This window comes from Notothenia rossii, assembly GCF_949606895.1.
Source record: "Notothenia rossii genome assembly, chromosome: 3".
Classification (NCBI taxonomy): Eukaryota; Metazoa; Chordata; class Actinopteri; order Perciformes; family Nototheniidae; genus Notothenia; species Notothenia rossii.
The window spans coordinates 35,827,948-35,855,719 of NC_136901.1; the positions used below are offsets into that span (position 1 = coordinate 35,827,948).

A 27,772-nucleotide genomic window follows, 5' to 3' on the forward strand; every position below is an offset into this window, starting at 1 on the left:
AGTTTTGAGTGCAGTTCTTCATTTAGCAGGAGAAATGAGGTGTTTTGCACTTTGGGGGTGTGGTTTTGTGAATTGTGTTTAGTGTTCTGAGAAACTGAGCAATTTAAAAAAAAAACGTGTTAGCAATCGAGAAAAACTGTAATCTTATCAGTATAGTTTAATACTCGGCAAACAAATCATAGAATTCTGCATTTTATAATGTACATAATTGAATGATCAGGGAAAACCATTATTATAAGGATGACAAATATTCAGTCCTGAAATGATTTGTGTCGAGTTCAAATGATCCTCTCCAGGCGCATCGATTGTAGGATGTAGTCTGTATGCACCTTCATCCGGATGTAGTAACAAAACTGGTGTTCATTCGTCCTTAAGAGTTCACGCTGCGCTCTGAACCAGCAGCATGTTCCTCTTGTAACACTCGAGGCTGCAGAGGGGCACCCCGCTCTTGGAGCAGGCGTACCTCTTGATGTTAGGGCAGCCGGTGACCCCGCAGGTCACGGGGGCTGCAGGTGGAGCAGAGGGGGGGGTGGGGGTCGGAGCAGGAACCCCCGAGGGGAAGGAGATGTTCATTCCCAGGGCGTTGTCTCTGTAGCGCACCATGGGGCTCTGGCTCAGCTTGGACTTCCTCTCCCTCATGCTCTTGATCTTGGCCTTGCTGGTTTTGGTCAGCCTCTCGATGGTCTGGTTCTTGCTGTCCTCCGCCTTCTTGGCCGCCTGCAGGCGTCTCTTCCGCGCTCGCTCCTCCCGCTTCTGCATCATCTCCACCGTCATCTCCTTCTCCTTGTAGCCCATCGGCAGCTCCAGGAGCGGCTGGCTCTGCTGCTTGTGTAACAGCGCTTTCTGAAAACACGACAAAAACACTCCTTGAATCACACGTTTCTATTTCAGAGAACATGTTGGCATGACAGATTACATATCAGTTAAATTACTACCTTTGTTTTTTGTATATATTGATATAAGTGGACCATGCTAACTTGATGTTTCAGTTCTGTTCCTGTACTTTTCTGTTATTAAATTATGACAGGCGATCCTGCCCTAAAGCAGCTTTTAGTGACTCAAAATAGTTGTTCACTACGGTATGCTAGTAAGATGCTGAAAGTCTGCAAGTTAGTATCACAACACGTTTTTGACCAGAGGCCTGTACTACGAAACTGGTTTAACCTAACCTGGATATGTTTGAGTTAGCCGGTTGGCCTAATCCAAAACATACACGCTCTCGCTAAACGGTACTACGACGCGGGTTATCAAGTGGATCGCTCAAGCCAGCCGTGCTCTATCTAGTTAGGTGCGCGTTCACAGCCTTCGACCAATCACAAACATGGAGAAGCGTACTGACAGCGCAGCGTCATACTTCCTGAATGAAAAGTCAACTATAATACTAGAGAATGCAATTCCTGAAGAAATTGCTAGTGGGAATGCTTTATGCTGAAAATCTGACGCTAAACTGTTGAAATTTAATGTGTAAGAAAAAAAGTGAATAATTTAGATTGAAATGATACATGAACACTGGGGGCTTGAATGTGTGATGAGAGAAGAAAAGAAAGTGAAAAGGCTTGGAATAGCAGCAGAATATTTGAACCGCAAACTTCTGAACTAACTTGATGGCGAATGATCTGTCACCATGGCAACGGCATTTGATGACACCTCATAATACGCTTAGATGCGTTGATGGCTGCATTGTTACCAAACCTGTGAAGTTTTGGGCTGTTTGGAGTATTTTCACTGAAGTTATGAGAAAACCGTGTTTCAAGGCGAGCATTGTGTTGCCATGGCAACGGCATTTGAAGAAATCTCAAAACTGTCCCGTAGATGTCTTCACAGCTGGACTGTTAGCACACTTGTGAAGTATGAGCACTTTTTTTACATTTGCATAGGAGTTATAGCGACATCATGTTTTATGGCGAGGGATGCGTTTCCATGGAAACGGCATATGGTGAGATCTCAAATTTGGCGTAGAACTGTTGAGGCATGGACCGGTGATATACAAGTGAAGATTGGGGGACGATTGGACCGTGTCCATTGGACCTATAGCGACATCATGTTTTATGGCGAGGGATGCGTTTCCATGGAAACGGCATATGGTGAGATCTCAGATTTGGCGTAGAGCTGTTGAGGCATGGACCGGTGATATACAAGTGAAGATTGGGGGACGATTGGACCGTGTCGATGGGACTTACAGCCACATCGTATTTCATGGCGAGTGGTCCGTCGCCATGGCAACGCCATTTGATGACACCCCATACTACGCTTAGATGCGTTGATGGCTGCATCGTTACCAAACCTGTGAAGTTCTGGGCTGTTTGGAGTATTTTACTCTGAAGTTATGAGAAAATCGTGTTTCAAGGCGAGCATTGTGTTGCCATGGCAACGGCATTTGAAGAAATCTCAAAACTGTCCTGTAGATGTCTTCACGGCTGGACTGTTTGCACACTGCTATCTGAAGTCTGCTGCTCTGAGCATGTCAGTTGGAGTGATGACATCATCGTGTTCCATTGCACAGCTGTTTATAGTTGAGCTAACGAGGTGCCTAGACTTCAAAGGCTTCATTGTTCTGAATGAGAGATGAACCTCTTACATGTGAGCGTTTTGTGGAAGAACCGTAACAGATATCTGTGAAATTTGAAAACGTGAAGCATGTCAAGGAAGTTGAGTACCTGAAGTGTAATTTCTGTGTAGTTTCGGTTTAATAATGTGGCCTTTTTGGCAGTTTAACTAAAGGTATGCGGCTGCTACTGTGAGGAAATATCTGCGTAGGACCGGAAACCCCGAGTTTCCCCTGAAGTTAGCCAGCTAAGCGAAAATCCTGCTTCGTAGTACACCCCCCTGGTAACCAAGTATTAGATATTGAATTCAGTGATATGGCATGTGATTAAATCATCAACGCTGTAGTGAAGCACGCAAGATGTCATTTGGATGGAAATCAGTTGCTTTAATAACGCTGTCATTTACTTTCAATAAACCCTTGTTTGAGTTTGATCCGCCTTCTGTGAGTCAGAACTTGAATAAGTAGAATATTAACTGAGTTCATTACATAAACGGCCACTTGTTTATAGCAACTTATTAAAGCAACCATCTGTAAAGCCTAGCCACATGCACTCTGTAACACAAGAGAAATATCCAACTGGAATGTCTAAATGAAATCCTAGTCTTACACGTTCCACTTTAAAGCATGTTCTGACTAAGAGGTGATGAGAGTTCAGTTTCTCTCCTCCTCCTCACCTGTCGGGCTGTGAGCAGAGACTCGTCCACCTCCTTCTTCAGCTCCCCGTTGTCGTCGAGCTCTCCTTTCTCCAGAGCCTCGAGCCACCGCTCCTCCTCGTCCACGGGCACCATCATGGAGTCTGAGTCTATGTCTGGCATAGGGGATGTGGCCAGGTTACTGTCTTCGTCTGACGCAATACAAACCGGATAAACATGATGAATGTGGGGTCCAGAAAATAAATCCTCACCAACTGAACGGTACAACTGGAATACAGCTGATGTGAGGCTAACTAGCATCCACTGTGAGCCTCGGAGTAAGAAAGGCTTTTGATGTGAATAAAGGATTCACAAGCATTAAAGCTTTTGTTTAGCTATCATTGGATGTTGTTCAACCAACAATTAAGGTACATAATACGTTTTAAAGGCTATTCATAAAAGAAGTAGGGATGTCCCGATCACCTTTTTTTGCTCCCGATCCGATTCCGATCATTTGATTTTGACAATTTGCCGATACCGATTTTTCCCGATCCGATCTTTATGCAATGCATTTAGAGAAAAAAAAGAAAAAAAGCATTCAAGTTGTGCCTTAAGGTTATTTTTTTAATTTAAATTGGATATTCTATCCAACATGGATATAGCTTCTTTTTTTCACAGCAGCATTGGATCAGTTCAGTTGTGCAGCATTGGATCAAAAACAAAATAAAGCTTATCAGTACTCGTTAGCTTACTGCTACAATTAGACACTGCGCCCTGCCCACTCTGTTGCCAGATTTGAGAGAAATAGGTCTATGAAAACAAGCCCCAAAGAAGCAACACATACATGATGTTGTGTAATTTGAAACCAAAACTAAGGCCTCAGGATGACTTTAAGACTTGAACATGGTCATTTTTGTTTTATAACATTGAATACAAAAAAATAGAATAAAGTATTTATAAAAAAAAAAAAAAATTAAATCCCGATTCCCATTTTTTTTCCTCCCGATTCCGATCTTTTGAAAATCACGTGATCGGCTCCGATCCCCGATCACGTGATCGGATCGGGACATCTCTAAGAAGTATCATATATGGAGAGATCTTAAAGTACTGTACCGGTGCAAGTGAATGTTTTTGCATCAATGTGATACACTTAATACTCTTGGTTGTATTTATACTACTGTTCTGGGGATCTTTGGGTTTCCCCAACCCGTGTCGTGTGACCACATAAAACGAAATACAGTTGACGTGTTAAGAGATAAAACTGTCAAATATTTAAAAAGTTAAAAGCTCAAATTAGAGAAATGAACAGAAAACCAACAATCTGTCTACCTAGATCAGTGTTTCTCAAACCTTTTCATACCAAGGACCACTTAACCAATAAAAAAACAATCGCGGACCACCTAACTCCACAAATATCCAAAAACACATTGTTTTTCTAGAACAGATTACAAATTGCCTGAAAATGGTTCAAACAAGTAGGGCTGCTCAATTAAGCGTATTTTAATCGCAATTACAATTTTGGGCTTGCAACGATTATGAAAACAACGTAATCGAAATAAAACGATTATTATTATTTTTTATTATTATTGGTTTTTCAGTTGAATTATACTTAAAGTTCAGGGTAATCAACTGTTAAAAACATACTGTTTGTTTTTCAATAAATGGATGTTTTCAAAGTAAATGGATAATCGATTTTAATAATCGTGATATCAATTATTCACCCAAATAATCGAGATTATGATTTGTGCCATAATCGAGCAGCCCTGCAAACAAGTGTGATGAAGGTGTTGCGCTGGGCTATATCATGCAATCGAAAGTGAAACTTAAGCTCACTCCATTGCGGAGATATTCCCGCGAGAGTGCGGAAATATTTCAAATGTGAAATTTTAGCAATATACTCACTTTGAGAAGCACTGACCTAGATTGATCTTTGGAGAATCATGTGGTGTCAAGGTCCAGTATTTAGCATTTTACATTAAATCTTCACATTGAACTCACCAAGCCAGGCTCGATACTGCTCCAAAGGCACAGACGGCTCATCGTCGTCACCATCATCATCATCTGAGTCATCATCATCATCGGAGTCATTGTCATTATCAACATTGTTAATAATCATCAAAGGAGAGGGAGGACAGGCGACACCGGGGTGCACGGTGAAGGTGGGAACGCTGGGAGAGGAAACAGAAATCAGTGAGGGACTGGGTTTGGATGAAAATTACTTAATTTTTAGACTCCCCCCGCCTCACCTCTTGGTTCCCAGAGTCTGCCCCCCCAGTTTGATCTTGAGTCGGAGCTGTGGGGGGGGCCGAGGGACCGGGGGGGGCTCCGGCGCCTCGGGGAAGCTGTGGTGCTTCCTCTTGTGCTTCTTGTGTTTTTTGTGTTTGCGCTTGTGAACGCTGTGCAGGCTGGAGCCGCCCTCACCTGAGAGGAAGTGGGGAGACACAGATACACCAGATAAAAGTGTGTTATCTATTTCATAATAGTTGTTATTATTGACGTTACGCCATATCGGTCAAGAGGAAGTATATGGAGCAATGATTTTAGTCCTGAACAAAAAGAGTACATTTTGAACAAATTATCTAAACAATTAGCTATGTGTGGTTTTTCATTGGTTTGGCTTAAGCTTCACACATTCTCCTCTATTTGTGAAAGTAAATGTGTTCACCTAGCGTATATATGAAATATGAATATAAAATGTGCTCCACATCTTTGGACAACTGGTGAAAACGAATCCAATGAACTACAAACTGAGAGTCTGTTTTAATTGTCATCTGAGAAATGTAGTGACTGAGAAAGACTGTAAATGCCAGTACTGTTATTTACTCACCGAGGAACCTGGGGTGAATCATATCTTTCCTTTTCCCCATTGAAGCGGCAACAGGGATGTAAACACGGAAAACAGCAGCCAGTGAGCAGATCTACATGGCAGCAGAACTTATCTGCAAAACTGAGAGGAAAACACACCTGATTACGAGAGGTGGGAGAAGTACTCGGATCTTATACTTGAGTAAAAGTAGAAATACCAGACTGAAGGAATACAGTACAAAATAAAGAGTAAAAGTATACTATTACCCTCTGAATCTTAGTGGAGTATGAGTTCAAGCAAACAATTAAAACACTCTAGTAAAGTACAAGTCTGTCAGAAAAGTAGAGTACTTGAGTGAATGTACACTTTACACTGCTTATTACTGAAATCGTTACATTAAATCGATTTAAATGCATGTACATATTCTCTATTAGTTGAGTTAGCTAAGCAATAACCTTATATTTAGTAAACTGTATAAGATTAGCTTCAAAGAGTTAGCTTTAACCTTATTTAGCCATGTGATCCCTCATCACATAAGCTAGCATACATTCAACGTAAAGACAAGCAACAACATTTACCATTTTGAAAGAAATCCCACGCTGCAAAGCTGAGGCGAATTGACCTTTAACTGATATGAACTAACAGTAACGGTACCTAACAATCATTACATTATAATGATTTAGGCGCTTCATAACGTTGTTAGCATACCAGTAAGCACACCAAAGCTAAGCTAACAACACGGAACTTCATCTTCTTCGTCATTTCCGCTCATTTTGAGATCCGCTATACTGCCGCTAGTGGAGAAATGGACAAACAAGAGCGAGACTTCACATCGGTAAGGATCTACATCCATTTTCTCTGTTAGGAATTAATCCAACTCAAATTAGTTACATGAAACGTACCCGAAGAATATAACATCAAAAAGTTAAGCGAAGTTATTGAACTGTTTTAGTTGTGTATTGTTTTTTACATCTTGGAGGATTAGTTAACTGTGCAAGTATCGCGACATGACCACTGTAGGTCTCGGACAAAAGGTGCAGGGTCCGGTCAAGCCGAGTTACGCAAGGTTAGTTTGCAGAAAGCGCAACGTGATCGAGTTAATACCTTTATTAGTGTAACTTTAAGACATGTATCGAGTGTAATTTGCACCTCGGCACTGCATTGTCCCAAAAACAGGTGCTTATTTGGGCTCACTTTTACGGAGTTTCTTTATAACATGAATCTAATGTGACAGTGCTGCTGGTCTGTAGTACAACAATAGTTATTTATTTCAAGCAAGTTAAAAGTGGGAACTATTTGATATCAAGTTAACTTGGGTCACAACATAATAATATGCTGATTAATGTTTTCAGGCTTCCAGCAACATGTGGAGGCTGATGAAGTTAATGCAATGTATTTATATGTGAGCTGTGAGGATGAATATTTCTGATTTCTTAATTCTGAAGGATCATGAATTACGCTCGGTTTCTGACAGCTGTCAGTGCAGCTAGAAAGCCCTCCGCCATCAGGATGCTGAGTGAGTATTTTTAAATAAACACGTGTTTTAAATGTGACACTCGTTTCATAGAAAATATGCAGAAAATGTTGTTATCTAGTGAATGCATGTACAGGCTTACCTGCTATAAGTTTAGCAGTGCAGCCCCTATTCACTGGTTTTGAACTGTGGGTAAATCACTTTGGGATACTTAAGGGAACAAATATGACATTTTATTTGTTGATCACAAATCAAATAATTCTAGAAGAAATGTCACATTATTCGATGTCACTCCTATTAACCTGGCCATACACACAGAGCCAAATATGCTTTAAAACAAACCTTATATGTATATCAAATGGGGGAAATGATTACGAATGTAGATTGCTAGTAAATCAGTCCCTCTCATCCATCTCTCTACCTGTAATCAGCTGAGCTGCAGCAGCGGTCTCCTCCGACTATGATCTCTTTGGCCGGAGGAGCTCCAAACCCCAACACCTTCCCCTTCCTGTCAGCCTCCTTCAGGCTGAAGGACGGACAGACGCTCAACTTCGACGAGGCGCTGATGAAGAGGGCTCTGCAGTACTCTGCCTCTAACGGGTGAGAGAATCTCCAGAACAAAAACAGACACATTACTTTAGAGTACATCAGAAAAGTGTGCAGCAGCAGGTGGAGGTTATCATTCAACAGTTGCCTCTTTAAACTGTGTCAGGCTGAAATATAATGTTCATTTAACCTAATATTGATTTTTCGTTTTTAGGTGAGACGTTTTTGCTATTCCAAACACGATATACGTACAGTATATCTACTCAAACCTACCCAGCAACAGCACCTAAAAGTGCTTTTATAAAAGTATAATTAACTGGACTGACAGCATTTTAACAACATGTTCAGTTCTGGAGTTAATGTTCATCACTGTGTAGAATCCCGGAGCTGCTGACGTGGATGAAGAAACTGCAGAAGGACCTCCACAACCCTCCGAGCCCGATGGACATGTGTGTGACGACGGGGAGCCAGGAAGGGCTCTGCAAGGTACCCACACCACCTCTACTTTTTATTCCATATTTGATTCCATTCCAATGTAAATACTGTTTTATTATATTTTTAATTATTTTTGTCGTTCTCTACCCGTGTTTTTAATTCTTGTTTTACTTTTATGTATGCACCACGACACCGAGTCAAATTCCTCGTACGTGTAAACCGACCTGTTAATAAACCTGATTGTGATTCTGTTAGGACAGGAATGTGAAAACAAATGAAAGCCAAAAGCCTGTGGTTCTTCCTCACCACCAATCAGTTGTTGCCACGTCAAAGAAAGACGTTGAATGCAGGAGGAACAACAGATTTCCTGAGGCACACACTGGGGAATTTAAGCTTCAACTATCGACATGGCAACACTAGTTTGACATCCACATAAAAAGTGACAATGTTGTTTTATGACCTGACGTTTACCAGTTGTCCTTTAACTTTCTCTACTTAACACTTTTGTATCAGTTTAAAACGTCCTGACTGTTATATATTTGATAAGAATTGCATATAAACTCATTTTGAAGTGATGGTGATTCAGATGTTTGGGGTTTCTAGGTGTTTGAGATGCTGGTCAACCCTGGAGACAACGTGCTGCTGGATGCTCCCACCTATTCAGGCACATTAGCAGCGGTGAGAGAATACTTTATTTCTTTATGACTACACACTCCTACAGCGGCTGTGACCCTCTTACCTTTTGGTTTTCAGCTCCGGCCTCTGGGTTGCAACTTAATAAACGTCTCCAGCGATCAGCACGGCATGATACCTGCGGCTCTGAAGGAGGTTTTGTCTCGCTGGGAACCCTCAGAGGTCCACAAGCCTGGCAGCACCGCGCCCAAGATCCTCTACACCATCCCCAACGGAGGAAACCCCACCGGTGCCTCCATGACGACGCAGAGGAAGCAGGAAGTGTACGAGGTTTGTCTTCTTCTACAAAGTCACACATCAGAGCCTCATTTAGATTTGTAATATGACTGCATGTTCACACGGCAGATGGTTAATGACTCACTCTTCTCTGATTGATGCAAAGTGGCCGTTTGAGCGCTGACTCAGCTGATTAGAGCTTGTTGTGAAGCTGATTTCCCTGCAGATTCACTCAGTCGTTTTTTAATGAACGTCCCCCGTGTCGTTAATAGCTGGCCAGGCAGTACGACATGCTGATCATCGAGGACGACCCGTACTACTTCCTGCAGTTTGACAAGGTACAAAGAGAGTTCCCTCACATCAAGTGTTCGGGAGAGACGGTTCATTTCCTCACATTTAAAAAGGTGAAATAATCAATCTGTGTCTTCTGTGGTCTGATCTTAGCATACAGGCTGTACAGAGGAGCCCTTTTTTTAAAAATGTAAATCTTCCATTGAGATTTTTGGAACAAGCTTTGACTACAAGTCGTTATATTTTACGACATCCTACCCATTAAGTTTGTTGACTTTTTTTTATATCGGTGGAAGCCTCACTTTGTGTGCAGCAGCCGAGCAAACCGTTTTTTAAATGAATTAAAACTTGTTGTTTTAGGAAAGCTTAATGCTAAGTATTCGGGATTGTAGCAGAATGTTTACTTAGACAAAAACATGTGCTTATTTTTGGGAATGATTCCATTTTCTTTTTTGAATAGATTTTGGTCTTCAAAGTATGATTTATGATGTGACTCATTATTTGGCAGCCGTGGGCTCCCTCCTTCCTCTCCATGGATGTTGACGGGAGGATCCTCAGGACCGACTCCTTCTCTAAGATCCTGTCCTCGGGGTGAGCGTCTCACTCTGTGTTCAAAACCCAGAGCGTGTGAAGCTCTGCTGTTCAAATGTTTGTTTCCCTTAAAGAGTCAGGACCTGAATTACAAACAGGATGTGTCGTTCATACGTAGACTATGGGCTAATGGGGGTGTCGTTCACAGTTGTGCACATTGATTCCAGTTATATGATATATTTTTGTACGTCAACGTTTATGTATTTTAGTGTATATTTACAAAAACGACATTATCTATTTGTTAATTTGCCTCTAAAAACAAAATGTTAACATCCACGTCCTTTTACAAATACACCAATAACGATGTTCACATTCCTTAGAACCAAGTTGTAAAAATCAGACGTTTGAAATATTATAACATGCTTTGACAGGTTTTAGGCTTAGTCGTGCTGACTGTACATGAGGACATTTGTTAGCCACATTTTCTTCAGGTTCAGTCGGGATATCCAAATCAGATCTGCGTTTGTTCGTTGATTCCTTGCTTTACTGCTTCATGGATAATGGGTTTCTATTCAAGACTAAGGAAAATAAAGTATATATGTTGATGTCTTTGACTTTCTGTTTGTTTCAGTTTGAGAATAGGCTTTGTGACGGGTCCCAAGCCTCTGGTGGACAGGGTGGTGCTGCACATCCAGGCCTCCACCATGCACACCAGCACCTTCACACAGGTAAATGAAGCCATTGCTTCACACTGCCACACCCTGCTCAATACACATTCTGCATTACTGGTTTGGATGCAAACATATTGATGCTTTTAACTGTGTGAAGTCATTTATTCGTTCTAAACTACAGCAGATAGAACCTCACAGATACATAGCATTTTATGGCTAACGTCTTTGATGCTTTCAACCTCCAGCAACCTGACATTTACCATGCAGCATTAAGCTCACAACAGGGAGGTTCAGCATGCTCTCTCCACACACACAGTGACACCTCAGACTTGTACACACTGCCAGGAGACGTGTTGAGGCCAAGTGAGTCTTTGTGCTGCGTCTGGATCGGCAGCAGCTGCAGAGGAGGGAGATTAATTTGGATCTGCTGTCAACCTCGCCTCTGCGTTTTTATATAATCTGCACTAAAACAGAGGCAATAACTCGGAGATATTTAAAATTAGAACCATGAAAGGAGAAAGCATTTCAAGTCAAAGAAAGAAATGTGCGTCACACTCCAGATGTATAGATCTGAGGGGGGATTTTATACCTTAGGGTCATTTTACAGTACAATAATGTTCTGATCTGTTCCAGTCATTACAGTATATAACATGTAACCTGCTTCCTCACAGCTCATGGTGTCTCAGTTGCTGCACAGCTGGGGACAAGATGGCTTCCTTCAACACATAGACGGGTATGCCACTTCCCCTAATGCAGCTGCACCTACTCGACATTACTAGTTCGACTGGTTAAGAAAGATATTTGATATCGAACACATGATACAGTCATCACTTGGCCACACTGGCAGCGGTGCATGACACAGTTTTATCTCCTCCCACAGGGTGATTGAGTTCTACAGGAAACAACGCAATGCCATGATCAGCTCTGCAGACAAGTGGCTCAAAGGTGTGTGAACAAGTCAAAACACGTAATAATAATAATAGACAGTGCATAGTTCATATTTGGTTAAATTGATGAGAATCTTTTGAAACGTGATGAATATAAGAGGTGTTCTTTTTTTTTCTGTGTGTGTGTGTGTGTGTGTGTGTGTGTGTGTGTGTGTGTGTGTGTGTGTGTGTGTGTGTGTGTGTGTGTGTGTGTGTGTGTGTGTGTGTGTGTGTGTGTGTGTGTGTGTGTGTGTGTGTGTGTTAGATGTAGCAGAGTGGCACGCCCCATCAGCAGGCATGTTCCTGTGGATCAAGCTAAAGGGCATAGCCGATACCCAGCAGCTCATTATGGAGAAAGCCTTGGAGAAAGAGGTCAGCACACTTCCTGTTGAATCTCACTCTAACCCTCACACATTAATCCTCTTTGTGGTTTAATATGAGACAAAACGCAATTTACTTTCTGCACTATAACATCAGTACCCAGAATGCATTCCATTGCTTCTTTCGGCTCGGTTAGTCTCTGTCTGTCAGCAGATGTTTTGCATAAGGGGCAAAGCAGGTGTTGTGTCTGAACAGTGTGTAGGGTGCTGCTGCTGAGCTGCCATTGTGAGAAGGGCTAGAGTGTTTCATCTCCCACACAGAGCATCTAAATCCCTGCTAGCAAATAGCTGATTAGCCAAGTTTAAACAAGAGTGGGTATTATCAGGATGTTCCTAGGTTTCAGGATATTATAAACTACCACACATACAGGGGGAATCACAACTCCTGTTGGGTTAGCTTAGCTTAGCACAAAGACAGGGAGAAACAGTTAGCTTTGATCCATCCAAATGAAAACTAATAAAAAAGCCAGCACTGCTAAAGCTAACTAATTAACATGGTATTTCTGAGTTGTTTGATCTGTATACAAATCAAGTGTAAAAACAATTTAGGAGTTATGTGTTGGACTATTATTGGCCAGTTAAAATATTTCTGCATTTGCAATTAATTGAACACACAAACAACTGCTGATTAAATTAGAAAATAATGTTTTTGTTCCCATAAAAATAGGATTAATCAATATTTACCTGTCTGTTTAGCCTCCGAGAATAATCTGGCATTAAACTAAGATGACATTGATTAACATAAGTCATGTGTGTGTTTGTGCGCTGTAGGTGCTGCTGGTTCCCGGGGGGGTCTTCATGATCAACAGCAGTGACCCCTGCCCCTACGTTAGAGCTGCCTTTTCTCTCTCCACACCCGAGCAGATAGACGAGGTACACACACACACACACACACACACACACACACACACACACACACACACACACACACACACACACACACACACACACACACACACACACACACACACACACACACACACACACACACACACACACACACACACACACACACACACACACACACACACACACACACACACACACACACACACACACACACACACACACACACACACACACACACACACACACACAACTCTAATCTCTCATAATTTTTCGACAGGCTTTCAGAAGACTCTCATCTCTCATCAAAGAGGCTAAGTGATCAACGAAGATTTGTATTTCCCCTTAAAGATGCGGTTTTTTGTTTAAGTTATTGTTAAAGGATTATTTTTTTAATATATTATTATATATTAAAGTTTAAATATATTTGAATATTGTCTAACCTCGGACTAAAATGTTAAAATAGCCAATGGAGGACCGTCAGAGTCCATGTACTTGAAGCTGAATGTTGGGCCATTCATACAAATGAATGAGTTTAAAACAAATGAAAAGATTACATTACGTTAGAAGATAACAGTTGCTAACCTCCTTACTCTTTGCTGCATCAATACACTACACATGAACCCTGTACTGTATAAAAAAGTAAACACTTTTTTGTATCTCTTTGTATTTGGTCGTTTGAGTCTTTTTCTTTTTAAACAACATATATTTCCTTTGTAGATACAACACTTACCAACAAATTCATCTTAAATTGGTACAAAGGATAAAAAACAGTCGTCTAACTCATCATGACCTCTTTCTACACTGGATTGCACACTCTTTTAACCTCAACGATCAAATCTCTAGCAACACATGCCACATCAACAACAAGTGGATTGTGAAACTGACACAAGTGTTAACCTGACACAGAAGAAAGCCACGAGTCCAAACACAATAAAGTTGTTCTTAAAACTCCACATTGCAAGCAAGCGGGGGAATGGTGTCAGATAATCTTCTGCTTTTGCCTTTCAATCTTCATATTATGAGGTTTTGAGGCTATGTCGTCACTGGGGGTTGACCTGGCTTGTATTCTGGGCCCAGTTGTTCAAAACTTTTAATCCCTATATCTGATCGGATCAGATTTTGATTTTGGGTAGTTCAAAACCAAAAAACAGGATTAGGATTACTTTGATATCCAATCAGATCAGTACATCAAATCCAAGCTTTAATCTGGATCAAATCTTCAAAACGGGTAGTTCAAACCGACAACACAGGATTGGGATCAGTCTGATCCCCAAAAAACTGGATTATCTTGATCCCACCAGAGGGCTGGATTTCCAGAGCAAAATGTACTGTACAATTTATTTGAAAATATGTTTCAGTATAAACCAAACCAGTGAGTTGGAAAGATGGACAAAAAGGGACCGAATTTTACGTCTGCTGAAACGCATGCACTGCTGCAGAGTGTAAGGAATAATTATGACTCCATAGTTGGTAGCTTTAACAGAGAGGGTGGAGCGACTAAAGTGAAGAGCGGAATATGGATGGAAGTTACAGACAATGTGAATGCCACAGGATCTGGACACAAGAGGACGGTGGACCAAGTGAGGTTGAGGTGGAAGAATTTGAAGCAGCATGCTACCAAAGACCACAGCCAGGCTAAAAACCCACTGACGGGTAACAAACCATATAGGGGACAATACACAGATGTGGTGCTTGATATCATTGGTGGTCAGCAGTCACAATCTTCATATGGAATACCAAACGTTGTACTGGATGGTGAGTCGCAGGTATGTGTCATTTTATCCTTGTCCTTATAGAACTACAATTATTATCTTGTATAATTGCTATTTTCATAGTACAATGGCTATATTTCTTATATACTGTAGCATCCTTGTTCTTATAGTACTACCATTTTCCAGGAGCTTGCATACTTTTGATCATCTTATTAAGGGGTAAATAGATCAACTTTCATTTCAGGTAGTCAATGCACCTGATGTGACACACACCATTCAAGACGAGGTCCTCCTGACCCATGTGGATCCAGAAGCTGGACCTTCAACCAGGCCTGATGACACACTGCAAGAGCCACCTCGAAAGAGAAAATGCAAGCACACCAGACAACCAGAGCAGAGGGACGATGCCTACGAGACACTGCTGAGCCGTGAAACGGAGAGGGCGGAGATGCAGATCCGTCTGGCCAAAGAACAAATACAGCTGTGCCAGCTTCAGCAAACTGAAACCTCACTGAGAATTCAGCTCCTCAAAGCACGCCTGGATGATCCAGCTGCCTTTGAATGAATGTTTTTTTTTTTGTTACCTTAGTGGGAGTATTTTTTTTAAATTACAATTCCATTATGATATTATGTCCTATATGTATTTAAAAATATAATTAGACATTATAGAAGTCTCTGCAATGTGGTCTCTTGTCGTCCGGCAGCGGCTCAGTCAGTAGGGGCTTGGACTGTGAGCTGTAGGGTCGCCGGTTCAAGTCCCCGTCCAGACCTAAAAATATGGAGTGTGGACTGCTATTTGGAGAGGTCCCAGTTCACCTCCTGCCCTGCCGTGGTGCCCTTGAGCAAGGCACCGGACACCACTCCCATTGCTCCCTGGGCGCTGTACAATAGCTGCCCACTGCTCCTAGTACTAGGATGGGTTAAATGCAGAGAACAAATGTCCCTGTGTGCTGTGTGCTCTGCATGTGTGACCATTAAAGAGGGTTTCATCCCCCCGATTCTATTCTTCCTTGTATTGTTTTTCATATCCACTAGATGGAGATCGGTAGGACTAAAGCACTGATATTCAGGATCTAGTAATCTTGAAAAGTCTGAATCTGGATCAGGGTGATCCCAGCTTTGAAATACTGGGACAAAATCTGTCCGAGTTGTCTGATCCTGGATCACAAAAAAAAAAAATGGGATTTCAAAATCTGATCGGATCTGATTGAGATTAAAAGTGTTGAACTACTGGGCCTTGATGACCTGAATAAACAGCAGCGTGGTTAGCAATGAGAACGTTCTGTGAGTTATTTCCCTTGGCACAGACTTCCTCCCCGTTGTGTGGCACCTCGTGAGCAGAGGGACTGAGCTCTCAGGAGTGTTTGTGTAAAGCTGAAACATTCATCCGTGAAGAAAAATGGGGTCAGATTGTGGGCTTAAAAATCAGGCTTTTGCAGCACTGAAGAAAAGGTACTGGAATCCTCTAATAAGAGATTAGTGTCCTGACTAGTAAAAGTAAAATATGAGTAGTCAAACGCAAGCATTAAAGAGAGAACCCTTACAGAATGTTACCTTTAAATGTTATGAAATTGAATGTAGAAAAAGAACAATACATTAGAAAATGTTAAAAGGAAAGCACCAGAACCTCTAAACTGTACTTAGAGAACAGTTAATGGATCTAATGAGCATTATTGACTGTTTGACCTGTTACAGAGTGTCCATTTCAGACTTTAACAGTGGTTTCAAGGTCAGTCACTTATCAGCTCTTGTACACAAACATAACCCTGACCTAGTCTTTATTTAGAAGAGCTTCTGTTCTGCTTCAATTTATTCCAGGAATTATTTTTGTTCAATGGGAAGTGTGCTGTTCCCTCCTGCTTTTTAGGCCCCTGATCCTATTTATATTGCAGCTTCTATCCACAACACTGAAGTCAACCTTAACGTCTTTTCATACTCCAAACTTTTAGCTTTCAATAATCATAAATGCAGAGGAAATGGGTTTTACCTGTCATTGTATTCTACGTCTTAAAGCACTCCCTGCAAAACCAAATGAAATGCACTAGCACTTTACCTTTATGCAAGCAAGGTTTTCAAGGCCGTCTTTTTCTGTAGGCTATAGTGTTTGATGACACACTGGAAAACTGCCAAGCTGCTCCTGTCTGCTCAGGAAGCTTCAAGGCCAGGCTGCACAGACACAAGTCAGGAATACAGATGAGTGACATATTGAAAGAAAGAACAACATTTTAAGTCTCAAAATGTTGCATAGCTGTTGGGTTGAGATTTGGTGCATGCAAGCTGCACTGATGACTGAGAGAAATGTGAAAGGGGTGGCTTGTATTGACAAATCAAAGGAAATGATCACCTAGCTCTCAATCTTTTCGTATAGCTTTATGGAGAATTTATGGCATGTAACAGGCACATATTAACGTCATGAGTGAATGTTTTTGAATGTTGACTCTAAATGGATGCTAATTTCTCTTGGTTGCCCTCTCAACTTAAAGCATTATCATGCCTTGTGCTTACTCCCCATAAGTGCCCAAAAAGTCCATTGATGCAGCTTTAAACTGGTGTGAGGAAATATCAATAAAAGGGACCCCTGTGACAACAACATCCATCTATTTTATGCAATGGTGAAAAGTACATTTACTCAAGTAGTACTGTACTGTAATATTTTGAAATGGACCAATCTGCAGAATTAGTACTTTTACTTTTGGTACTTAACGTATATTGTGATGCTAATACTTTTGTAGTTTTACTTGATTTGCAATTCAGGAGTTGTACTTGTAACATAGTATTCCTACACTCTGGTAGGCTACTTCTACTTTTACTCAAGTAGCCTACAAGTTCAGAGTAGCCTAGTTCTCCCACCTCTGATTATATGCTCTACCAGTACAAGACAGACATATTATACGTGTCTTCTTAAAATGTACTGAAATGCAATTAAGGTCCCATTTCAGGGTTGGTATGAATGCTCATACAGGGCGAGGTGTTATTACTATACACCGTAGTCTTAATAAACATGTAATTGCTCCACCTGCGCTGCATACACCACTGGGCGATGTTTCCTCCAGTCTTTAGTCTGGATCTGCAGGTTATAGCGGACTATTATCGCTAGGGGGAGGATGGAGATGCAGAGGAACAGCTAACGACGGACATCCACTCCTCTGGTGTTCCCCACTAAACGTTAACAATGACAGACAATGATGTGAGTATACATATATGTATTTATAACCTGTAAAATATCTTATTAAATAGGCTTTACGTCAACGTTTGAGCTGCTGGCGTCGACGTTAAGTTGGTCGTTTGCAGGAGGTAACGTTACCGCAACCCTCGACATAAATGCAGCTTTGACGTCATTCACTTTATTCCTATAATATGTTTCGTTAACTGTAGTTACACTTAAATAATGTGTCATATTATGAAAGAGCTACCTCGCTTGTTTGCACATTTCTAGAAAGGGTCCCGTGATGTAAAACCCTCCAGCACGTAGCCGTGTCCCACGCCCTTGTTTTGTGATGTCTGGCGATCAAACTGCACAAAATCTTCAAAGCTTTTTCATATGACATGACTGATGTAATTCAATAAACTATTATTCTTGAAGATGTCATCATCGGTGAGCATTTAAAAGCCGGACATGCGATCTTCTGGGGCTTTATGTGTGGGAAAAACGAAGCGAACTGGGAATTAGACGGATCCCACATACAGTTCCGTTATGTTTCATTGGCTTTGTTTTTCCTTCAAATCCAGCAAAAAAATGCATCTCTTATAACACAGGATACATCTGTTAGTTTAATTTAAGTTTCAGATGACCTAATGTAGCTATAATGCACGTTTTGGATACCTACATTTGCTGTGAATGTTTATAGCTGCTTTTAGCTGTGAACACGTAGTCTTTGTGTAACAGACTAAATGCAGTCATGAATGAACATGAATGCTCAATAATGTAAGATCAATAGTACAGGCAATGATTTCAGTGCTGATGGATGATGTGAGATCATACATCTACAACACAATGACTTTGGAGGGGAACATGTTTATTTCCTCCATTTATAGTATAGGTAATGTATATAGTTAAATATCTTTGCACCTTTGGTGTGGGTTGATTAAAGAACAGCTACTTGCAGATTTGACCTTGGGCGATAGTGCATTTTGTGATGGCATTTGTCAAAGATTGTGGGTCAACACTGTGAGAAACTATATGAATCAGCCGAGCCTACCATAACAAAATATTGAAGCTGGCCAACAACATTGTCTCTGACCCCAACCAAGTCCTGAACCGTGAATATTAATTGTTATCAAATCAGAGGTACCTGGTCCTATATTTAATGAAGTTACTGAAGCACTCTTTTGAGCACCAGTTAATCCTCAAATAAATACAGAGGTTAAACCCAGTTCAAATGTACGATAGAGGGTCCAGATAATGCTGTCTTCAGTCATTGTAATAGTATGTAAATGTCTGTTTCCTTGTATCGTGCTGCTGTGTTGTTTAGTCCTGCAGCATTATGACTAACACATGTCATTCACCTTCTTGTTTTCTAGTGAGGTGTTTCAAGCCACAGAGCTGAATACCAAATTGCCTTCTACTACAAAGAGATAGCCAGTGTGCTGGATGGATAACCAGGAGGCATGACAGAGTCTCTTCCCCCGCGGGTGACGCACCAACAGTTGGAGAAAATGCAGTGGGCTGGAGGATACGTTTTCCTGATCCTGGCATCCCTTATCGCCTCTCACACCACCGGGGCCTTATCAGTGGACACGGACGCAAACCAAACAGAGAGCGGCAATGTGACAGACGGATTTGGCCCGGTTGTGTTCACAAAAGTGAGCCAGATAATTGCCCGTGAGGGGAACTGTGCGCTGATTGATTGCAATATCACCGGGGAGCCGTTCCCCAGTGTTCAGTGGTTCAACTCCCATGGAGAGCGCCTGGACACGGAGACTAATGGTAAGACAGATTGTACCGTTACTTAAAACTCCTGCTCTCTTTGTCACCAGCGATGCTAGGAGTGTCTGGGTTATTATTCACTCGGAATTTGGCTTCTGAAAGTTAACATTTATGTGCATAATATAGTTGTAACACTTGAATTAGTAGTCAGTACACGCACGGTTTCCAACAGGATATGAACATTCTCCTCAGCCTGCTCAGTGTGTATTAACATGGTTCACATTCTGTATCTCAAAATCTCAAAGATAACCAGGGGGCATTTATGAGATGTGCGTACACGCTATAAAATGGCCACACATCCATTTGATCCGCTATTAAGGGTAGTATTGGCCCGCTGCCTGGCTCAGTGACACTTCCAGGTGTCGCATATTGTATTCAGCCAATCGTTTGTGTCGCAGAAATAAACCCGGAGGACTCAAGTTATGGTCAAGACTCTGCACACTACTTATTATTTTGTACTGTGTTTTCTGTGGCAGTATGTCTTGTTTTGAATAAACCAGTGCATTCAATTAACAAAACTTCATACATTTGGTCCAAAAATCCTTCAAAGAAATGCCCATAGCTCTGGCCAGATCTCACCTTGGTGGACAGTCTATTAATATCACATTACATATCACCCATCCCTAGAAACAGATATTTCCTTTAGAGTGTTATAACTGGCATTCCTAATGTAGTATACAATACGTATATAAGGTCTTAAGGATACTCACCCAAATGTGCTTCTCTGGGGGTGTGTTCAGCTTAGTCACAGGGAAATATGACGGTGGTGGGTCCTGACGGGTCCTGGCGCTGTGCATCATTTAAAAAGGCACAGCCAGTGTGGAAAACAGTACTCTCAGGTGTTTCAGTGCGCATCGTAGAATACCAATCACAGAAAGGGTTGAAGTACACCTTGTCTCTTTTAGGAGAAAAGAAGAACTGTTAAAAATGTACATGCTACACTCAAAGAACAGGAAATCACGTTTTTCAAGACGACTGCAAGGTTATGACTCCAGATATGTTGAATTAAGTGAATCTTCTGTTACATGGGAAAGATATTTTGTATATTCAAGGACGAGACAGGGAACCTTGTGCAACGTTTTTTTTTTGTTATAGTTCCAGACGTTTCTCTAAAACACCCTCATGTTGAGAAGTCAGGATTGGTTCTCAATAGATTTGGCTTGTTATTTCACATTTGAACACAGATTATTTCCTTGCTGTTTGCTAATTCGATTCAGAAAACCATTTAAAGAGGTTTTTAGTTTAGATTTGCATTAAAGCCGAGCCTCCTCCGCCTGTGTTTTGATGACTGTGATTCACCTGAGGAAGGGAACAGACATTGTGATGCTTCTCCTAAAGCCGGCCTGTTGAAGCCTGCCATCAGAGTGTTGTTATGACTCACAAACCCAGAGCAGTGTCTGCACCATCATAGAGATTCTCCCCTGGGCGACACACAGGAATATAATGAGCGAGGAGGATGTTTCCCTCACAGCAGGCAGCACTTCCAGAGCAGTGACTCCAACCTCCCTGCTCTTGTTTCCTCTGCAGATATCTGGCATTTATAAGTTGCCTTTTCCCCTTCCTACAAAGTTGCTTGTAGTATTGGGCAGCACATCAATCGCATCAAATGGTCCGGTGATTGAGGTTAAAATTAGAAATGTCTCAGTGGAGAAGGCGGGACGTTGTTGTCGGCCTGGCTGCGTTTCCCGAACCCCATTCATCTCCTCCAGAGGATACCAGTGTGGGAAATCAATCGTTAGTGCTTGGAGAAGACGGGGGAATCGTTTTATCGTCTCCTCCAGACCTCAGACTATGGATTTACAAACGCCTTCTGTGATATCTGTCAATCATTTTCCTCAAGACTGTGCTGCATGTGGATGAAATGCTGCTCTGGGGGTTGTCATTTTTATCAGGAGCGGTATTAAGCCAAAGGTATAAAAATACAAATAACTGTTGACAGTATACAGCCAGCAGCCCTGTTAGCTTAGCATAGCATACAGACTGACTTATCCGAACAAATGTCAAAACAACCCTGGGTTTACCTCCTTTGTTTAAAAGGACACTACTTAAATTACACTTAAATCCCTAACAGGACAAGTATCCAAATATCATGCATGTGTTTTTACCATTTGTATTTTGCTGAACTCGCAGAACGTCAACCTCTAGGGTCCATCACAGAAGCAACATGACTGCAAAGGAAGGACATTTAAGTTATTCAAGGGTTATTAAGTATAAAAAAAATCATATATATAATATCCATTTCATTTGCCTTCAACACAGCTTTGTAGGAATATTGTCTTTTTACAGTAAAAAGGCCAAAGGGTGTATGCTCATAGTTCCCCTGTTTTAAGTCTTTGTGCTAAGCTAAGCTAACAATCTGCGGCCTCAGCTTTAATGTTGAAAAGAAAGACACGAGCGCGGCATCAATCTTCTTAACTAACTCTCCCACAGAAAGCAAATAAGCGGATTTCCCTAAATGTCAAACTATCCCTTTGAACCGCACAAAGGGTGTCACATCACAATAAAGCTCGATCACTCTATGAGTCAGAATCACCACCTTATTACTTAGATAAGAACTGATAAACAAAGCAAATAAACCCGACACTCATGCATCTACCACCGGTGTCCACTGAATGGCTCGGCAGGTGCTCTGTAGTTCTGGTAGTGTACTGTCACCGGTTAACTCACTTTGCCTTGGTTTGAACAGTGTGCTTTATCATTTGACCTAATTGTGACTTTGAAGATGGTTTATTTTGTAATGTGAGAGAAACAACCCTTAAACCTCTCCAACATGTAAATGGATCGTCCTTGCTTTGATTACTCAAACCTCAGCACACAGAGCAGCCCCACCTGTTTAAATATTGAAGGCACGGTCTCTGCTGCCCTTCTATCTGAACAGACAAGCCGATATAAATATACCCTATTGATCATAAAATGGCTGTTAATTTCAGCGCCAAACGTTGAGCAAGGCGCAGATGAAGGCTTACGCAAGAGGGTACACTGCTGCTTTCAAATGTTAACAAACCGCTGCTAGGCTCAAAGACACTTGTTATTTTCCATTGCTTTAGTGCCAAAACAATGTGTTCTCTTGAGCTTAAAAAGAGTCAGTGCAGAAGTGCAACATCAGCACATCTGAATAAGCAGTTCCTATTGGAGACTGGAGAGCAGCTGCAACAACACTGCAGGAGAGTTCACTGTTGATCACACGGGGGACGGGAACAGATGCATTAAGAGGATTTCAGGATTTAAACCTTGATTGTGAGTTACTGGGCAAACTGCATGTTCACTGGGTTAGGCAGTACCAGTCCATAATGTCTTTTTTTAAATAACAGGTCAGCAATGTGTGTACTCTGGTACCGAAAGAAAAGGATTGGTGGTTGTAGCTTTTTTTCCTCGTACTTGGCTGTCATTTTGATAGCTTTGGCTTTTCACTTAAGTAATTGGTTGGATCTCATAATGTGGAACAGTCGTACAATTCCCTGGACATCTTCAAGTCATCATTAAAAACTCACCTGTTCACCATGGCCTTTGACCCCTAACCCATCACAGCCTGCTTCCACCCCTACTGCTATTTATTCAATGTGTTGATTTATTATTTGCCCCTTTTGTTTCCGATCCGATCTTTATGCAATGCATTTAGAGAAAAAAAAGAAAAAAGGCATTCAAGTTGTCCCTTAAAGGTTATTTTATTTAAATTGGATATTCTATCCAACATGGATATAGCTTCTTTCTTTCACAGCAGCATTGGATCAGTTCAGTTGTCCAGCATTGGATCAAAACAAAATAAAGCTTATCAGTACTCGTTAGCTTACTGCTACAATTAGACACTGCGCCCTGCCCACTCTGTTGCCAGATTTGAGAGAAATAAGCAACCAGGTCTATGAAAACAAGCCCCAAAGAAGCAACACATACATGATGTTGTGTAATTTGAAACCAAAACTAAGGCCTCAGGATGACTTTAAGACTTGAAAATGGTCATTTTTGTAACATTGAATTTTTTTTAAAGTATTAAAAGATATATAATAATCCCGATCCCCGATTTTTTTCTCCCGATTCCGATCTTTTGAAAATCACGTGATCGGGACATCTCTAATTATTGTTATTATGATAAATGAAGAAAATCACAAGTGAATAATACCATCATACAGGTTTTAATTAGAGAAGAGCTGCAATAACACAACCCAAGTTATAATTAATCATAGTTTGTTTTACGCAGTGTTTGCCACACTCATGACTGTCCTCCGTCCCTCTGCAGGGGAGAAATGGTGGCTGATGGAGTCGGGGATCCTCAACATCACCAACATCGAGTTTGCAGACCGTGGGAAGTACACCTGCATGGCGTCCAATGCTCTGGGCAGCTCTAACTGCACGGTGACGCTGCGTGTGGTCATCACTAACGGCGACATGGGCGTGTACTACATGGTGGTGTGTTTGGTGACCTTCACCATCATCATGGCCCTGAACATCACGCGCCTCTGCATGATGAGCAGCCACCTGAAGAAGACGGAGAAAGCCATCAACGAGTTTTTCCGCACCGAGGGCGCAGAGAAGCTTCAGAAGGCCTTTGAGATCGCCAAGCGGATCCCCATCATCACCTCGGCCAAGACGCTGGAGCTGGCCAAGGTTACACAGTTTAAAACCATGGAGTTTGCGCGGTACATCGAGGAGCTGGCGCGCAGCATCCCCCTGCCACCGCTCATCATGAACTGCCGCACCTTCATGGAAGAGATCCTGGAGGTGGTGGGGGTGGACGAGATGAGACACACCTTCCTCAGACAGTCGCCCGAGGGGTGCCGCGAGATCGTGACCAGGAGCATCGGGGCGAGAGACGTGTTCACCATCCTGCAGGAGAGGGAGATGGAGCGAGGGCGAGAGAGGGAGCGCAGCGAATCGCCCGCCGCCGACTCGGACAACTCGTCGGTCCACGAGCAGCCGCAGCACATCGCCATCCAGGTGTCGGTGCACCCGCAGCTCGCCATCGAAGGTTGCTGCAGCATCGAGGCTCCTCCCCCTCAGCCAGAGACCACGCCCTCATCGCCCCCTCCCTCTTCCCCACCTCCACTCCCTCCTCTGGAACAGGAGGAGGAGGAGGAGCCTGAGCTGGAGCCTGAGGCAGCAGTAGAACAGGAAGTGGAGCAGGAAGTAGAGCAGGAAGTAGAGCAGGAAGTGGAGCAGGAAGTGGAGCAGGAAGTAGAGCAGGAAGTAGAGCAGGCAGAGTCCGAACCCATAGCCGACAGTAAACCCGCCCCCTGCCAGGTGTTCTACGAGAGCCACGTGTGACGAGACAAACGAACCCTTGAGGAGCGAAGAGTTATCCTGCTATGCATTTCCACTCGAAGACAAAAGGTCAAATAAATAATCACATTTGTATCCATCTTTCCTGAACGAAACAATCCTGAAACCTTTGTAGGCGACTGAGAAAAGACACTTTAGCGGGTTCCCTCTCTGGACTCTCATGCTTGAATTTACATGGCAGGGGTAATCAATGTTATTAATGTAATAAGCAGCGAATTGTAAAGGATCACCTGATTTTCATAGCTCAGATTTGATGATTTCTTTTCGGTTTTTAGTTTCTGACAATGCGAGGGGTTTTATGACTTACTCCAGAAAACTGCCTCAAGCTGGTCTTCGTGCCGTTTCCTCAAACCGTGAACACTAAGCTTCTTTCATCCGCTCCAGAATCACATCCAGCTTCTGCAGAGCTACAGCTGATCTGCTGTTAGTGAACAACGTCCTGCTCAAATAGAGATGCATGCTCGGTCATTACTTCATGATTGTACGGCCTACTGTATCGCTAGAAAACAAACAAACGAGTAAGCCAGGTTAATCTATGTGTGTACAGTATATTACAGGACCGGGTCACACACACCTCTGGGTAGAGTTTTTGTGTTTTAACTGAAATATTTCTAATAGTATTACCCATTGTGGTGTGATTTTGTTTCTCAGCTAGCAGTTTTAATTTAAATATTAATTTAAATATTTTTTGTTTATTTTCCTCCGCTTTGTGCTGTTTTTAATTTTTAATTTATTTAATTCCCGACCTGCTCTCGGCACCTTCTTGCTTCTACAGAGGCTTTACACTAGTACCGTTGCATTTTTGCTGCATGTGAACGTGGACGTTGGGACTGAAAGGTCCTTCTTCCTTTGCTTGGCTAACAGTCTGCGGAGGAAAGGAGCTGGACGTGTTCTGCTTTTACTGGTGCTCTTAAAGATGGCTCTTTTTTTGTAGTGGATTAAATGAAAGTGCTGTGTTAAAAAAGACATTGGTATTTTTTTTTTGTTGCCCAGACATAAACACAGCTTCATCTACTATGACTTCATGGCTCATCGAGGGAATTCATCTCCTTTTCCTACAACCATTCGTGTTAAAACTTGAAATATGATAAGTCTCATTCAGAGACACGGCAAACAGGAACTGCTTATAGCTAATTCTGCTAACTTAACGTGTGCTAATCTGCCAAAAAAAAATATATATATTGTATATAGAAGATAGGATACTAACATTATTTAAGCCAACCGATACACAAGGTGTTTACAGAGCTCGATATCTTCCATTGTCTGTATCTGTTTGCAGGAGAAAAGAGCAAAAAGGACAGAAAGTGTCCTAAAAATCTACACCTTTGCTTTGTTCATGCAGGAAGGTCTATATATTAACCAGTACAACAGTTGTGATACCACTTGCAACCAGACAATTTACAGTATACTAAATACACCCTGTTTTAATCAACAAAAATACTTAACAAAACATTTCCATAACTTTGTCAACAAAGCAGTTAAACAGGGTGATATTTATGAGTTTTTTCTGCCCTTGCCAGCCAGCAGACACACAGACAAGTGTCTGGTTCCGACGGCCATGAATGATAGATGTTCTGTAATGGGACACAAGGAGAAGACATGAAGCAGTCTCTCCCTCTCTCTCTCTCTCTCAGCCACTGTTGTTTCCGAGCATCTTTTAAACTCTGAAAGCCAAAGGCTGCTCTCAACAAAGACTGCTCTGTGTCTGGGGAAGTGGAGGGCCCCCATCGCCTCCCCCAGACTCAGCTCAAAATCTCTCTTAATCCACTCCCCCCCCTTCACCCTTACCCAACAGTAAATCCACTGTTAACACTAATGGTGATGCAGACAGACACTGCACTGTTAAGCTGTTTCTAAGCAGCAAGACAAAAACCAGACCACACAGTGAGGTGCACTGGAGGTATGGGTACAGAAGGGGGCAGAAGTAAATCAACTATAGACTACAGCTGTGAAATTAATGATTAGTAGAGCTTTGATGCCCCCTACAGGAGGTCACGATCAGGGGCGGACTAGGACTCTCGACCGGCCCACTTGTGTACCGCTAGTAAATTGTTATTTTTGATTAAATGTTTCCAAATTCAGCACATTTTTTGTGGGCAACTGCTTGTTAATAAGACAGATTTACTTTTTAATGTTGCCTCATTTAGATGAATAGAAAAGGAAAAACATGAGTGTAAGAACAATAATTTACAGTTTGAAAATAAAACACCACTAAAATGTCCACTTACTTGTTCCTGAGCTTTTTGTTGGTTAACAAGGTGCTTTTAAAACGTCTCCTGCATTCATTCTTGACCCTAGAAACAGCAACACTAAGAACATTGTATCTGTTGATGAAGACTGCGAGATGGGGTGGAAATAATTTGAAGAAAGACATGATTATATTCTTTAAAGTCAGAAAAACAAACATGTCTTTTTCGTCATGTTATTGAAACATGGAGATCTTGTTCCTTACAGGGATGAAACATTGCAATAAACCAAGAAAAATAGACTCTTATGGCGCATTTCCACTACAGCGCGGAGCGGCAGGCGAAAACCTTTTAAAATGCGTGTTTTCTGAATGGAGCTTGGCTAAGCTAAATCAGTATATGCTCCGACCGTCCACACTCACAACAACGGCCTATACAGACGTAAATAAACCAGCGACTGTATTCGCCATGACACAGACAGTCTGTTTTTAGCACTTGTTTAACTTTTGTCTAGTTTCTGAACAGATATGAGGACCTGCCTGTGAGCTCTTAGGGCTAATGTTGGTTTTGTGCTTCGCATTGAAGATGACGTCACGGCTCCGCCTACACTGCGTTACTATAGTTACTGCCCCAGCAACTAAACTGTAATGGAAACGCAGCATAAAGTGAGCCTGG

General features: G+C 41.9%; 4 protein-coding genes across 7 annotated transcripts; 3 read left to right on the top strand and 1 right to left on the bottom strand.

The window, feature by feature from the left end:
* Positions 1-128: 128 nt before the first annotated feature.
* Positions 129-6,721, bottom strand: ino80b (INO80 complex subunit B). Of its 2 annotated transcripts, none has more exons than XM_079672299.1 (6): positions 6,565-6,721; positions 6,008-6,127; positions 5,427-5,601; positions 5,179-5,348; positions 3,223-3,392; positions 129-843 (listed from the first exon to the last, which is right to left on the bottom strand). In XM_079672299.1, the coding sequence occupies exons 2-6, from the start codon at positions 6,045-6,047 to the stop codon at positions 379-381; spliced, it is 1,020 nt and encodes a 339-aa protein (XP_079528425.1). In that variant the 5' UTR covers positions 6,048-6,127; positions 6,565-6,721; the 3' UTR covers positions 129-378. The 2 variants fall into 2 exon arrangements, with proteins under 2 accessions (XP_079528425.1, XP_079528426.1); XM_079672300.1 differs by having other exon boundaries at positions 3,223-3,356; positions 6,565-6,720.
* A 53-nt stretch (positions 6,722-6,774) lies between these two features.
* aadat (aminoadipate aminotransferase) lies at positions 6,775-13,664 on the top strand. Of its 3 annotated transcripts, none has more exons than XM_079672298.1 (14): positions 6,775-6,821; positions 7,432-7,502; positions 7,892-8,060; positions 8,384-8,492; positions 9,045-9,119; positions 9,195-9,404; positions 9,623-9,688; positions 10,150-10,232; positions 10,804-10,900; positions 11,515-11,576; positions 11,724-11,788; positions 12,035-12,141; positions 12,921-13,022; positions 13,276-13,664. In XM_079672298.1, the coding sequence occupies exons 2-14, from the start codon at positions 7,436-7,438 to the stop codon at positions 13,315-13,317; spliced, it is 1,254 nt and encodes a 417-aa protein (XP_079528424.1). In that variant the 5' UTR covers positions 6,775-6,821; positions 7,432-7,435; the 3' UTR covers positions 13,318-13,664. The 3 variants fall into 3 exon arrangements, with proteins under 3 accessions (XP_079528424.1, XP_079528422.1, XP_079528423.1); XM_079672296.1 differs by lacking the exon at positions 6,775-6,821 and adding an exon at positions 6,848-7,052; XM_079672297.1 differs by lacking the exon at positions 6,775-6,821 and adding an exon at positions 7,037-7,162.
* Positions 13,665-13,773: 109 nt separating this feature from the next.
* LOC307033734 (uncharacterized protein) lies at positions 13,774-15,728 on the top strand. Its single transcript, XM_079672301.1, has 2 exons — positions 13,774-14,764; positions 14,955-15,728. The coding sequence occupies exons 1-2, from the start codon at positions 14,384-14,386 to the stop codon at positions 15,273-15,275; spliced, it is 702 nt and encodes a 233-aa protein (XP_079528427.1). The 5' UTR covers positions 13,774-14,383; the 3' UTR covers positions 15,276-15,728.
* Positions 15,729-17,722: 1,994 nt separating this feature from the next.
* mfap3l (microfibril associated protein 3 like) lies at positions 17,723-25,877 on the top strand. Its single transcript, XM_079669144.1, has 3 exons — positions 17,723-17,897; positions 19,232-19,637; positions 23,872-25,877. Exons 2-3 carry the CDS (start codon positions 19,319-19,321, stop codon positions 24,894-24,896), a joined length of 1,344 nt encoding a protein of 447 aa, XP_079525270.1. The 5' UTR covers positions 17,723-17,897; positions 19,232-19,318; the 3' UTR covers positions 24,897-25,877.
* The last annotated feature ends 1,895 nt before the right edge of the window (positions 25,878-27,772 follow it).